The 12895-nt window shown below is 47.6% G+C and overlaps 4 protein-coding genes across 4 annotated transcripts; all 4 read right to left on the minus strand.

Annotated features, from left to right (window-relative positions):
• Positions 1-1441: 1441 nt before the first annotated feature.
• On the minus strand, positions 1442-3042 carry ETH_00008725 (SAG family member; the record flags this gene model as incomplete). The annotated part of the gene is given in 6 exon segments (XM_013378557.1): positions 1442-1550; positions 1703-1903; positions 2143-2240; positions 2372-2583; positions 2855-2981; positions 2983-3042. Coding segments are annotated over 6 exon segments (807 nt in total).
• A 1196-nt stretch (positions 3043-4238) lies between these two features.
• Positions 4239-5831, minus strand: ETH_00008730 (SAG family member; the record flags this gene model as incomplete). The annotated part of the gene is made up of 5 exons (XM_013378558.1): positions 4239-4347; positions 4499-4699; positions 4919-5016; positions 5171-5379; positions 5639-5831. 5 exons carry the CDS (start codon positions 5829-5831, stop codon positions 4239-4241), a joined length of 810 nt encoding a protein of 269 aa, XP_013234012.1.
• Positions 5832-7317: 1486 nt separating this feature from the next.
• ETH_00008735 (SAG family member) lies at positions 7318-8929 on the minus strand (the record flags this gene model as incomplete). Its single annotated transcript, XM_013378559.1, has 5 exons — positions 7318-7426; positions 7576-7776; positions 8017-8114; positions 8257-8468; positions 8734-8929. 5 exons carry the CDS (start codon positions 8927-8929, stop codon positions 7318-7320), a joined length of 816 nt encoding a protein of 271 aa, XP_013234013.1.
• A 956-nt stretch (positions 8930-9885) lies between these two features.
• ETH_00008740 (SAG family member (sag21)) lies at positions 9886-11493 on the minus strand (the record flags this gene model as incomplete). Its single annotated transcript, XM_013378560.1, has 5 exons — positions 9886-9994; positions 10146-10346; positions 10589-10686; positions 10828-11039; positions 11304-11493. 5 exons carry the CDS (start codon positions 11491-11493, stop codon positions 9886-9888), a joined length of 810 nt encoding a protein of 269 aa, XP_013234014.1.
• Between the last annotated feature and the right edge of the window lie 1402 nt (positions 11494-12895).

A 12895-nucleotide genomic window follows, 5' to 3' on the forward strand; every position in this document is an offset into this window, starting at 1 on the left:
GTAAATGGCAGTACCAGATATCCAAACAAAATGCGCTAGAGGGACGGAAGGGCTAAGAAAACAAAGAGCGGGAATGCGTGGTAGTTTGTGGCAACGATGTGGGTCGTGTGCGCTGAGCTCATGCAGCTCTACGACGCCTCGATCCCACCGTGCAATTACTCAGGAGCTTGTTTCGACTTTTCCGGCACATTTATCAGCCTTTGGGAGATAAGGTACAGTATATGATTAGGCTTTGATGTCATTTTTCTCTCACGGAGAAACGTACGCAAACAAAGAGGCCTACGCCGGCTGCTGCGATTGGAAGAGAGTCACCGGCAGTCAAGGCACGAAATGTACACGTCATCCAAATTAATGAGACAGAAATAGGTGGAGAAAATAAACCTATTTAGAAATCCACAAGGATATGAAGGAGCTGTTAACGCAGTGAAGCCATTGGTTCGAAAGGAAATCCTATATATGGTAGCAGGGTCCGGCGGAGGTCACGATGACGTGGTGTGCACGGAGGGTGACCTGGTTATTCGAAGCGCTTCCAAGGCAAAGTGTAAACTCGAGCTCAAGTCAATGCCTTTGATCGAAATTAATTTAGGGAAGCTAGAAACTCCAGAAAAGTGGCACGCTGTGTACGCTGGCCACATGCTGTGTGCGCTCGCGGACATCGACGGCTGTTCGCTTTCACCGATGCTACCGACGCTTCTACTGGCCGATTTATCAGTCAAAGAATCTGTCGAATCCTTACTTGACTACTCTCTTCAAAAACGGAAAAAGTATCTATCATAAATGCTTGGGTTACATTAATTGCTGCCGATTCTTGTTCCACTTTGACACACGTGTGTTCTCCAGACAGGTTGTCGGCACCGGCAGCAGTAGCACATAGTTCAGTAACTACCACCAAAGCCGGATATTTTGCTGCCTTCATTCCTTTGAGTCAAAGGCATGGTCGGCGTATCACAGAGTTTAGGACCCAGTGTTTAGGGTTTCGCGACATCATTCACATATGCCGCGTTTCCCACTGCGACGCCAAATGCTTTCGTGGCGCGTGTCAGTATTGAATGGGTAGCGCTAAAAGAATGAATGCGGGATCTATTTGAATGTATTAACTTAGCGGAAGGGGTTAAGGACCGCTGGCTTGGCTGCGAACGTTCATGAGCGACTGAAGCCTGCGCTGCTGTGTGGTTGCATGAATAGGAGCTGGGGCGAATCCAACCACAGCAGGCATTTGACGGGTTAAAATAAATCTAGGTAAAGTTACGTGTAGTACAAAGATGTAGGGGGGAGAGTAATGAATTCCGCATTTTGGCCGAAGCTCTTCGCCATCAGCCACTTGCTGTACGTAGCACCAAAGGTCAGAAACCAACTTCCGAATGATTCAGGAATGTCTTCAAACACAGTACAGTACAGTTTCGGTATTTCCATAATCTTCCCTGTCGTTTGCTTGCTAAGCTCAAGTCCTAACGATCAACGCCAGGACCAAAAGAACGGTGGCGGCGCTGGGAACCGAGACGGATGCTGCACCTGCTTCCAATCCCCAGAGGGCATTGTAAAGTTCGGTTCTGCAAATCAAATTAATCAATAGTTGTAATTTTCCTTATCGTACCCTGCAATTCCCATTCTGCAACATATTGTGCCCTTGTCTTATAGCTCTTATGCAAATATGCTCTGCCGCTTGTGTCGCTGGCTAGTCACGTGGCTATTTCGGCCTTACGTGAAAGGCTTTTGTCCTTTTTGAAGTGGACTTATGAAGTAGCAGAATAAAACGTTGTGGCCAGCATTGCAGTCTTTGGTGGCGGCACATGAAACCTTCGTGCTTTTCGCTGATAGTAGAAACGCCACATTGCTCGCCTCTACTTTATCAAATGGATCTTTCGTAGTATCATATATTCCTGTTGAAGAATCAAAGCTCGATCTGCAGCATAAGGGCGATAAGATTCAGAAGATAATAGTTGAGAGTCAAGACGTTTTCTTTGGCAAATACTGCGACTGAGACATGCACCACCAAGCTGCACATGCAGAAGAAATCTTGACTAGGGGATGATCAGCTACCTTGTGCATGCTGAAGTCAGCACAGAGATCCGGAACACCTACGAACTAAAAGGTGTAGGTACTGCGGCACGGGTGAAAAAAATGAAGTAAAAGAAAACGAACTGTTTGAGGTGGTCGAGTCCGGCCGCGTAAGTCGCCTGGATCAAAGCGTTGCATTCAAAATTGTCGCCGTGCGCGAATGGAATTACGAGTCCGGGATACTGTAGCATAACAGCATTCTAATTGCAATAGAAGCCTCTTGCACGCGCAGAACAACACAGGGTTCTAGCTTTGCTTAGCGACGGCTCATCACTTTAGCGGATGAACGATACTCAAAGCCAAAAAGCCACACCTTCTTCGCATTCGCGTCTTTTCCCGAGGCACATGTGTGTACATCTTCACCTGCAAGCTTTACTGCAATTGTCACGGCAGTAGCGTCTGTATCCTCCTGTATCTGGATCGTTTTCAGGCTTGCAGTCACCTCTTTGTCTTCCGCCTTGTTGAGGGTTCCCAACAGGCCCTTTAGATTTTCGCTCCTTAGCCTGTTTATGGTGGCCAGGCAATCTGCAGGTGGCAGGTTCACGCGGGAGAGATGGAAATGCAATTATGGCGTGGCGTGTGTTTCCACAGTGCCTCCCACTAGCCACGGGTGGAGCTGCACTGAAGCGCCACCACTGAATGTCATTAGTCAAAATCGGGGGCATTTGCTCTTGAATTTGCATTGAGAGGAATAAATTCATGTGCAGGTATAACATCTGGAGGCCCAGAGATCTCTACAGATATCTGTGGATGTGGCTAACGTAGCACGATTCGCTTCTTTTCAAAAGTAGTTCACCTTCAGTTTTGTTCTCGCCTGCGGGCGCCGTAACCGGCGAATCTTGCCCAGAGGCAAGTAAATTTGTGCGGAGGCTGTTTTTCACAGAAGTCGCTGTGCTAGAGCGGAGGGAAAGCGCCGATAAGAAGTGGTGCGGCAGCGCTGGCGAGAAGGCCAGCATAACATGCCAACAACCCTACATGAGTCATTGCCTGATAGTTGGCTTATCATGAAGTAAATGACAGTACCCGAAATTCAAACAAAGTGAGCACGAAGGAAGAATGGGCTAGGAAGGCAGAGAGCTGGAATGTGTGGTAGTTTGTGGCAACGATGTGGGTTGTGTGCGCTGAGGTACTTGCGGGAGCTCTACGACGCCTGGATCGCCCCTTACAACTACTCAGGAGCCTGTTTACATTGTTCCGACACATCTGTCAGTCTTTAGGGGTTTCCAGGGTATCTGAGTACTTTGTGATATTATATTTCTTTCACAAAGATATATACGCTTGTTGGTGCGGTAGGAGAGTCGACGGCTTTCAAGGCACGCCTTGCACACGCCGCCAAGATTAAAGGGACAGAGATAGGTAAAGAACATGAAGTTATTTAGAAACCTCTGAAGATATAAAGGAACAGTAGAGAAAGTCATTGTGAAGCCATTGGTTCGAAAGAAAATGCAATTCATCGTAGCGGGGTCCGGCGATGAGCGGAGGGTGACCTCGTTACTCGAAGGGCTTCCAAGGAAAAACCTCCAATGTACGCTGCAAACTACGCCAAAATTTTTGTTTTTAATTAATTTATGAATGCTACAAATACCGAAAATTTGGCCCATGCTGTGTACGCTACCCACACAATGCGTGTGCTGGCGTACTTCGACGCCTGTTCTACTGCAACGGATTTTAGTGGTGCTTACGCTGGCTGATTTCTCAGTCAAAGAATCTTTCGGCGTTTTACTTGATTGCTCTATCCAAAAACAAAACAATGATTATTAAAAATGGTTGGATTATATTAATATCTGCCGATTCTTGTTTCCCCTCGGCACACTTGTGCCCTCCAGGCTGTCGGCACCGGCAGGAGTACCACACACTTCAAGAAGTGCCAACGACAAAGGACGCTGAGCTGACTGAGAGGAATCAGTTAGCAAACCGACAATTTATTACTTTGGGTCAAAAGGCATGCTCGGCATATCAAAAGCACTAGGATTTAACCTTTGGGGTTCGTTCATTCAGACATGCCGCGGCTTCCCACGACGCCACCTGCTTTTGTGATGCGTATAACGAATCTCAGTAATGAATATCTGGCACTAAAACAATGCGTGTGGGAAGTCTTTGAATGTATTAACTGTAATGAAGGACCAAAGAAGCCACTACCGTCGCTCTGAACGTTGTTCAACTTCGACATATCCCGAAGCTCAAGTCCGAGTGACTAGAGCGAGAACCGAAAGAACAGTGGCGACGCTGGGAACTGAGATGGACGCTGCGCCTGCTTCCAATCCCCAGAGGGCATTGTAAAGCTCAGTTCTGCAGGCCAAATTAATGAACATTTGCAATTGCTTCAGTCGCACCTTGCAATTTCCAAATTGGAATATATCGTGCACTTCGTTTGTAGCTCATTTGCAATTGCGTTTTGCCGCTTCTACCGCTGGCTAGTCATGTGGCTAATTCAGCTTACGTGAAAGGCTTATCTCCTTTTCGAAGTGGATCTATGAAGTAGCAGAATAAAACGTCATGGCCACCAGTGCAGTCTTCGGTGGCGGCACATGAGACCTTTGTGCTTTTCGCCGACAGCAGAAACGCCACATTGCTGGCGTCTACATTATTAAATGGAGCACTCTCAACATCATATGTTCCTGTCGATGGATCGAAGTTCGATCTGCAGCATGGAATCAATAAGATTCAAAAAGGAACAACTGAAGAGCAAGAAGTTTTCTTTGGCATATACTGAGACTGACACAAGCAACACCAATTTGCATAACTGGAAAAGCTCTTGAACTGAGGGATGACAAGCCACCATGTGAACACAGAACTCCAACATATGCACAAACCAAAATGTGCAGGCACTGTGGCATCGGCGAAAGCAAAAACAACGGACTGTTTGAGTTGGCTGAGTCCGGCTGTGTAGGTCCCCTGGATCAAAGCGCTGCACTCGAAATTCGTGGAATGCGCGAATGGAATTGCGAGTCCTGGATACTGTAGCACAACAGCATTACAACTGCGATAGAAGCCTCTCGCATGCGTAGATCGCATGCGTAGAAGAACACAGGGTGTTAGCTTCGCGCTGTGGAGGTCTATCACTTTAGCGGGAAGCTGCTGCTGAATGGTACTCAAAGCCTAAAAGCCCTACCGTCTTCGCATCGGCGTTTTCCCCCAATTCACATGTTTCACTACTGCCTGCAAGAGTTTGTGCAATTTTTGCTGCAGTAAGGTTCGCTGGGTCCGTTTTTCCCATTTCCTTCAGGCTTGCAGTCACCTCACTTTCCTGTGCCTTGGTGAGCGTTCCCAATAGGTCCTTGAGATTTTCTCTCCGTAGCTTGTTTATGATGTCCAGGCCGTCTGCAGATGGCAAGCTAACACCCGCGTGATGGCAGTGCAATTATGTTGTGGCATGTGCCCCACAGGACCGCGCACTTGCCACCGGTGGAGCTGCACTGAAGAGCCACCTGAATCGTCTCAAACAGAGGCACCTGCACTTGAACTGCATTGAAAAGAATAAAGTCATCTGTTGGCATGATATCTGCAGGCCCACAGATCTCCGCAGATCTGTGACTGGGGCTAGCGTAGCGCCAATCACTTGTTCACACTAGTAGTTCACCTTCAGTTTTCTCAGCGCCTGTGGGCGCTGTTGTCCGCTGCAATTCTTGACCAGTTACAGATAAATTTGTGCTGAGGCCGTTTTGCTGAGATGTCGCTGGGCTAGAACGAAGGGAAAGCGCCGATGAGAAGTATGGCGCGGCGGCGCTAGCGAGAAGGCCAGCATAGCATGCCAACAACCTGATGTGAGTCATTGCCTGATAATTGGCTTATCATAAAGTAAGTGGCAGTAGCAGAAATCCAAAAAAGTAAGGAAGGACGAATGGGCTGGGAAGGCAGAGACCCGGACAGCGATGTGGGTTGTGTGCGTTGAGGTAGTGGGGGGAGATCTGATCCCACCATTCAATTACGCAGGAGCTTGTTTTGGCTTTTCAGGGACACTTATCTACCTTTAGGAGATACGGCACAGTCTCTAATTACATTATGAGATTAAATCTTTGACAGAGATTTGTACGCCGGCTGCTGCGATAAGCGACAGTGGCGATCAAGGCACGCCGTGCAGAAGCCGTCCAGATTTAGGGGATAGAAATAGGTGAGGAACATAAACATATGTAGAAGCCATCAGAGATATAAAGGAACTGTAGAGAAAGAGACTGTAAAGTCATTAGTTTGGAAGAAAGTTCCATTCGTTTTAGCGGGGACCGGCGAAGGCCACGATAGCAGGCGGTGAGCGGATGGTGACCTGGTAACCCGAAGGGTTTCTAGGGCAAATTTTTTATGTAAACTAAAATTTACTGCAATATTTTGTTTTAAATCAATATAGGAAAGCTACCAGTTCCAAAAAGGTGGCACACTCTGTGTGCGCTGGCCACATGCCATGTGCGCTCGCGTACGTCGATGAGGCGGCAGATTCTTTGACTGAGAAACGGCCAACCGATCTTGCCCATGCTTCTATTGGCCGATTTCTCAATCCAACCATCTATCGGCTGCTTACTTGACAGCTCTTTTTAAAAACAGAAACAGTGCCTAGAATAAATGCTTGAATTATATTAATATCTACCGATTCTTGTGGCACGCGAGTGTGCTCAGCTCCAGAATGGCTGTCGGCACCAGCAGCAGCAGGACAAAGTTCAGCAACTATCAACGAGACCGGATGCTCAACTGCCTGAGAAGATTTGTTTGTCAAAACGACAATTTATTCCCTTGAGTCAAAGGCATGGTCGGCTTATCAAAGGGCTTAGTCTTTAGGGTTCAGCGATAAAGGGCTTAGTCTTCAGGGTTCAGCGATTTCAGTGACACAAGCCACCGCGAAGGCAAATGCTTTTGTGGTGCGTAATTCGAATGTCAGCAATGAATACCTAGCAATAAAACAATGAATAAGGGGACTCCTTGAATGTATTAACAGTAGCAAAGGGCATGAACGGCCACTGGCTTCGCTGAGAACGTTTATGAAGGACTGAAACCTGTGGTGTCGTTTGCTTGCACGTATATCTGCTGAGAGGAATCGAAGCACAACATGCATCTGACGAATTAAAGTTAATCTAGAAAAAGCTACGCGTAGTACTGAGATGCACTGAACAGAGAAACGCACTTTTGCAGGAGCTCATGCTCACCAGTCACTTGCAGTACGTAGCACTGGCGATCAGGAACCAGCTTCTAAACGCTTCAGGACGTGTCTTCAAACGGAATTTGTACAGCCCTGATATTTCCAGAAGCTGCTCTGTCGTTTACTTGCTAAGCTCAAGTCCGAATGCTCAGGGCGAGGACCAAAAGGACGGTGGCGACGCTGGGAACTGAGATGGACGCTGCGCCTGCTTCTAATCCCCAGAGGGCATTGTAAAGCTCAGTTCTGCAAGCCAAATTAATGCACATTTGCAGTTTCCCTTATCGTGCCTTGCAACTCCCATTCTGAAATATATCGTGCTCTTGTCCTGTAGCTCATTTGCGAGTGTGCTGCCGCTTGTCCTGCCGTCTAGTTACGTGCTTAGTTCAACGTACGTGAAGGGCTTTTCTCCATTTCGAAGTGGCTCTATGAAGTAGCAGAATAAAATGTCGTGGCCTTCTTCGCAGTCTTCGGTGGCGGCACATGACACCTTTGTGCCTTTCGCTGACAGCAGAAACGCCACATTGCTGGCGTCTAAGTTATTAAATGGAGCTCTGTCAACATCATATGTTCCTGTTGATGGCTCGAAGTTCGACCTGCAACATTAAGGCGATAAGATTCATCATAGAATAGCTGAAGGTCAAGAAGGTTTTTCTGGCAAATACTAAGACTGGGACGAACAGCACCAAACTGCATATCTAGAAGAACTCTTGACTACGGGATGATCAGCCACCTTGCTCATGCTAAAGTTAACACAGAACTCCGAAACTCGCACAAATAAAAGGGTGTAGATGCTGTGGCACCGGTGAAAGGAAATGAAATACAAAGCAACGGACTGTTTGAGGTGGTCGAGTCCAGCTGTGTAAGTCGCCTGGATCAAAGCGTTGCAGTTAAAATTCTCGTCATGCGGGAATGGAATTACGAGTCCGGGATACTGCAAAACGATACCACCACATCTGCTCTAGAAGCAGTAACTCGGATATAGAAAGAAAGAGAAATTTTGACTTTTCCTGTGGCATTTTATGACTGTGGTGGAGAGGTGCTGCTGAACGATACTCAAAGCCCAAAAGCCCTACTGTCTTCGCATTCGCGCTCTTGCCCGATTCACAGTTTTGGTTGTCACTGCCCGCGAGTTTTTCTGCAATTTTCGCTGCACTAAGTTGATCTGGGTTCTCTATTTGGAGCTTCTTCAGGCTTGCAATCACGTCGCTTCCCTCTGCCTTGGTGAGTGTTTCCAACAGGTCCTTTAGATTTTCCTTCCGTAGCTTGTTTATGATCTCCAGGCAATCTGCAGATGGCAAGCTAACACAAAAGTAATGCCAATGCAATTATGTCGTGGCATGCGCTCCACAGGACCGCCCGCTAGCCACGGATAGATCCGCACTGAAGCGCCACATGAATATCATTCATCAAAGATGGGGGCACTTTAGCGTTAATTGCATTGAAAAGAATATAGTCATGTGTGGGCAGAATCTCTGGAGGCCCACAGATCTCTAGTGATCTATGGCTCGGGCTATAGGAGCGCTGTTCATTTGTTCACATTAGTAGTTCACCATCAGTTTTCTCAGCGGCTGTAGGAGTCGCCGTCGTCCGCAGCAAATCTTGGCCGGATGCAAATAAATTTGCGTGGAGGCTGTTTTGCTGGGATGTCGCTATGCCAGATCGAAGGGAAAGCGCCAACGAGATATGTGGTGCGGCGGCGCTGGCTAGAAGGCCAGCACAACATCCCAACAACCCTATGTGAGTCATTGCCTGAAAATCGGCTTATCATAAAGTAAGTGATAGTGCCAGAAATCCAAACAAGTTGAGCACGAAGAACGAATGGGCTAGGAAACAAAGGCCGGGGGTGTGAGGGAGCTCATGGCAACGATATGGGTTGTGTGCGCTCATGCGGTGAGGGGATCTGTACGATAAGTTTATCCCTCCAAACAGTTGCTCAGAAGCTTGTTCCGAGTATTCAGGGGCATTTATGAGACATTGTGATGGTGTATTTCTTCCACAAAGATATATACGGCGGTCGCTGCGATTGGAGGAGTAAGCGACCGTCAAGCCACGTGCACACGTCACCAAAGTTAAGGGGACAGAAATAGGTAAGGAACGCAAACCTAATTAGAAACCCTTGAGGATATAAAGAAGCTGTAAATAAAGGCATTTCGAGGTCACTGGTTGGAAAGAAAGTGCTATTTGTGATAGCTAGATCCCGCGAAAGTCACTTTGGCGTATGGTGGGAGGAGAGTGACCTGGTTACTCGAAGGGCTTCCATGGCGAAATTCTAATGCAAAACTAAAACCAACATCAGCTTCTGCTTAAATTAAATTTAGGAAAGGTGAAAACTCTAAAAAATTGGCAGACGCGGTGTACGCTGGCCATACTCCATGTGCGCTTGCGTTCTTCGATGGTCGTTCCACTTCTGCCGACTTTACCGATGCTCCTACTGGCCGATTTCTCGATTAAAGATTAACCGGGCTTTCTACTTCCGTGTTCCTAAAAATCCGAAACATGGTCGATTATAAATGGCTGGATTAAATTAATTTCTGCCGAACGTTGTTCCATTCCAACACAGCTGTGTGCTCCAGACTCGCCGTCGGCACCTCCAGCAGTCGCACATACAAAAACCAGCTTCTAAACAGTTCAGGAATGTCTTCAAACGGAACTTGTACAGCTTCAATATATCCAGAAGCTGCTGTATTATTTGCTTCTTAATCTCAAGCCTGAATCATCGAAGCGAGGACCAAAAGAACGGTGGCGACGCTGGGAAGTGAGATGGACGCTGCGCCTGCTTCCAATCCCCAGAGGGCATTGTAAAGCTCAGTTCTGCAAGCAAAAATAATTAGCAATCAAAATTACCTTTATCGTGCCTTGCGAGTCCCATTCTGAAATATATCGTGCTACTGTCTTATAGCTCATTTGCAACTGCGTTCTGCCGCTTGTGTTGCCGGCTAGTCACATGGCTAGTTCAGCTTACGTGAAGGGCTTTTCTCCTTTTTGAAGTGGATCTATGAAGTAACAGAACAGAACGCCATGGCCAGCATTGCAGTCTTTGGTGGCGCCGCATGAGACCTTTGTGCTTTTCGCCGACAGCAGAAACGCCACGTTGCTGGCATTTATGTTATCAAATGGAGCTTTTGCGACATCGTATATTCCTGTCGATGGCTCGAAGTTCGATCTGCAACATGAAGGCAATACGATTTGATACAGAACAACTGGGGGACGAGAGGTATTCCCTGGCAAATCCTGATACTGAGACAAGCGCCACCAAGCTGCACGCGTGAAAAATTCTCTTGACTCCGCGATCATCAGCCACCACATGCATGCCAAAGTTTAACACAGGACTCCCACACATGCACGAACTAAAAGGTGCAGGCACCGTGGCACCGGTGGAAGAAAATGATATAAAATACAACGGACTGTTTGAGGTGGTCGAGTCCGGCTGTGTAAGTCGCCTGGATCAAAGCGTCGCAATCGAACTCCGTGGAATGCGGGAATGGAATGACGAGTCCGGGATACTGTAGCACAAACCAGGACAGTTGATATAGGAGCCTCTTGCATGCGTAGAATAACACATGGTTCTAGCTTTGCTCTGCGGCGGTTCATCACTGTCAGCGGAAAGCTGCTACTAAACGATGCTCGAAGTGTACGAGCCATACCTTCCCCGCATTCGCTTTTTCGCCCAATTCACATTTTTGGACATCGCTGCCCGCAAGCGTTTGTGCAATTTTCGCTGCAGTAAGGTTTTCCGCATCCTCTATATTGATCGTCTTGAGGCTTGCTCTTACGTCAGTGTCATTTGCCTTGGTGAGGGTTCCCAACAGGTCTTTGAGATTTTCCTGCCTTAGCTTGTTTATGATGTTCAAGCAACCTGCAGATGGTAGATTCACACGGTAGTAATGGCAATGCAATTATGCCGTGGCATGTGTTCCACAGGACCGCCCACCAGGCACGAGTGGGGGTGCGCTCAAGCGCCACCTGAATGTCATTCGTGAAGAACGGGGGTTTTGCGTTTGAATTACATTGAAAAAATAAACTCATGTGCTGGCATAATATCTGGAGGCCCACAGATCTCCACAGATTTGTGGCTGGCGCTAGCGTAGGGTCATTTCACTTGGTCACATTATTAGTTCACCGTCAGTTTTCTCTTCGGTTGCAGGAGGCGTCGGCGCAGGATCGTCGTCAGATGTAAATAAATTTGTGAGGAGGCTGTTTTGCTGAGACGTCGCTGTGCCAGAGCGAATGGAGAGCGCCGATGAGAATTGTGGTGCGGCGGCGCTGGCTAGGAAGCCAGCATAACATGCCAACAACCCTACGGGAGTCATTGCCTGAAAACTGGCTTTCCATAAAGTGACAGTAGCAGCAAACCAGAAAAAATGAGCACGAAGGAAGAAGAGGCTCGGAAAATGGAGAGTGGGAATGCGTTGGAGTTTGTGACAATTAAGCGGGTTGTGTGCGCTGAGGTACTTGGGGGAGCTTCAGGAGGCCTTTATCCCCCCATACAATTACTCAGGAGCTTGTTTTGGCTGTTCCGGCACATTTATAAACCTTTGAAAAACAGGTTACCGTATATGAGTACTTTGTGTTACCATGCTTATTCACAAAGATATAAACACTGGTTACTGCGATGGGAGGAGTCACCGGCAGGCAAGGCACCGCGAGCACACACCGTCGACATTAACGGGACGCAAATAGATAAAGAATACAAAACTATTCAGAAGCCTCTAAGAATAATGAGGAGCAGTAGAGAAAGGCATTGTGAAGTCGCTGGTTGGAAGAAAAATGTCATTCGTGGTAGTGGGATCCGGCGATGGCGTGCTGTGAGCTGGGGGTGACCTGACTACTCGAAGGGCTTCCGAGGCAAAACTTCCTGTGTAAACTAAAACACAAGGCAACATTTTGGTTTAAAATTAATTTGGGAAAGCTACAAACTCTAAAAGATTGGACGCTGTTGACGCTGGCCGTACTCCGTGTGCGCTCGCGTATTTCAATGGGTGTTCTACCCCAAACGATTTTACCGACGCTTCTAGTGGCCGTTTCTTCAGCCAGGGATTCTTCCGGCTTCTTACTTGGCTCTTTGCTTCAAAAACTAAAGCAGTGCTTGTTCTAAATGATTGGATTAAATTAACTGCTGCTGATTTTTTTTCCCCTCCTGTGTTTCAGAGTGGCTGTTGGCACTGGCAGCACTAGCACATAGTCCAGTAACTGGAGTGCACGCGCACTGCAGTGGGTTCCCTTGAGTCTCCAGAGGCTGGAAGTGTGGCACAGGGTACTCTGTAGAATTAGCGTAGATTCTGTCCGGAATGAAATGTAGCAGGGGCACCCCGACTTGCCAGGCCGATCCCGTGCTTCGCACCAATCTCGCCAGCAGGAAACTACTCTCCGGACCTCGAGGCGCCAGCCTGTGAGGCTGGAAAGCAGGTCCACTTTGGTGACAAGCGATTTTGAATTGTTTTCAATGGGTATCTCTAAGTAGGACATGTTCCACACAGGTAATAGATCTCTTCCGCTGAGTCAAGACAGACCTAGTACACACACTGCCGCCCAGCAAACTACAGTAACTACCAACGATGCCGGAAAATAAGCCTCCTGAGAGGACTCGCTTAAAAGTCGGACAGTTTATTGGTTTGAGTCAAAGGCATGCTCGGCATATGCAAGGATTTAAGGCCAAGGACTAATGGTTTCGCGACATCATTGACACATGACGCGCTTCACACTTGAACGGCA

Source organism: Eimeria tenella, genomic scaffold, assembly GCF_000499545.2.
Source record: "Eimeria tenella Houghton genomic scaffold, Eth_scaff9, whole genome shotgun sequence".
NCBI classification, from domain to species: domain Eukaryota; phylum Apicomplexa; class Conoidasida; order Eucoccidiorida; family Eimeriidae; genus Eimeria; species Eimeria tenella.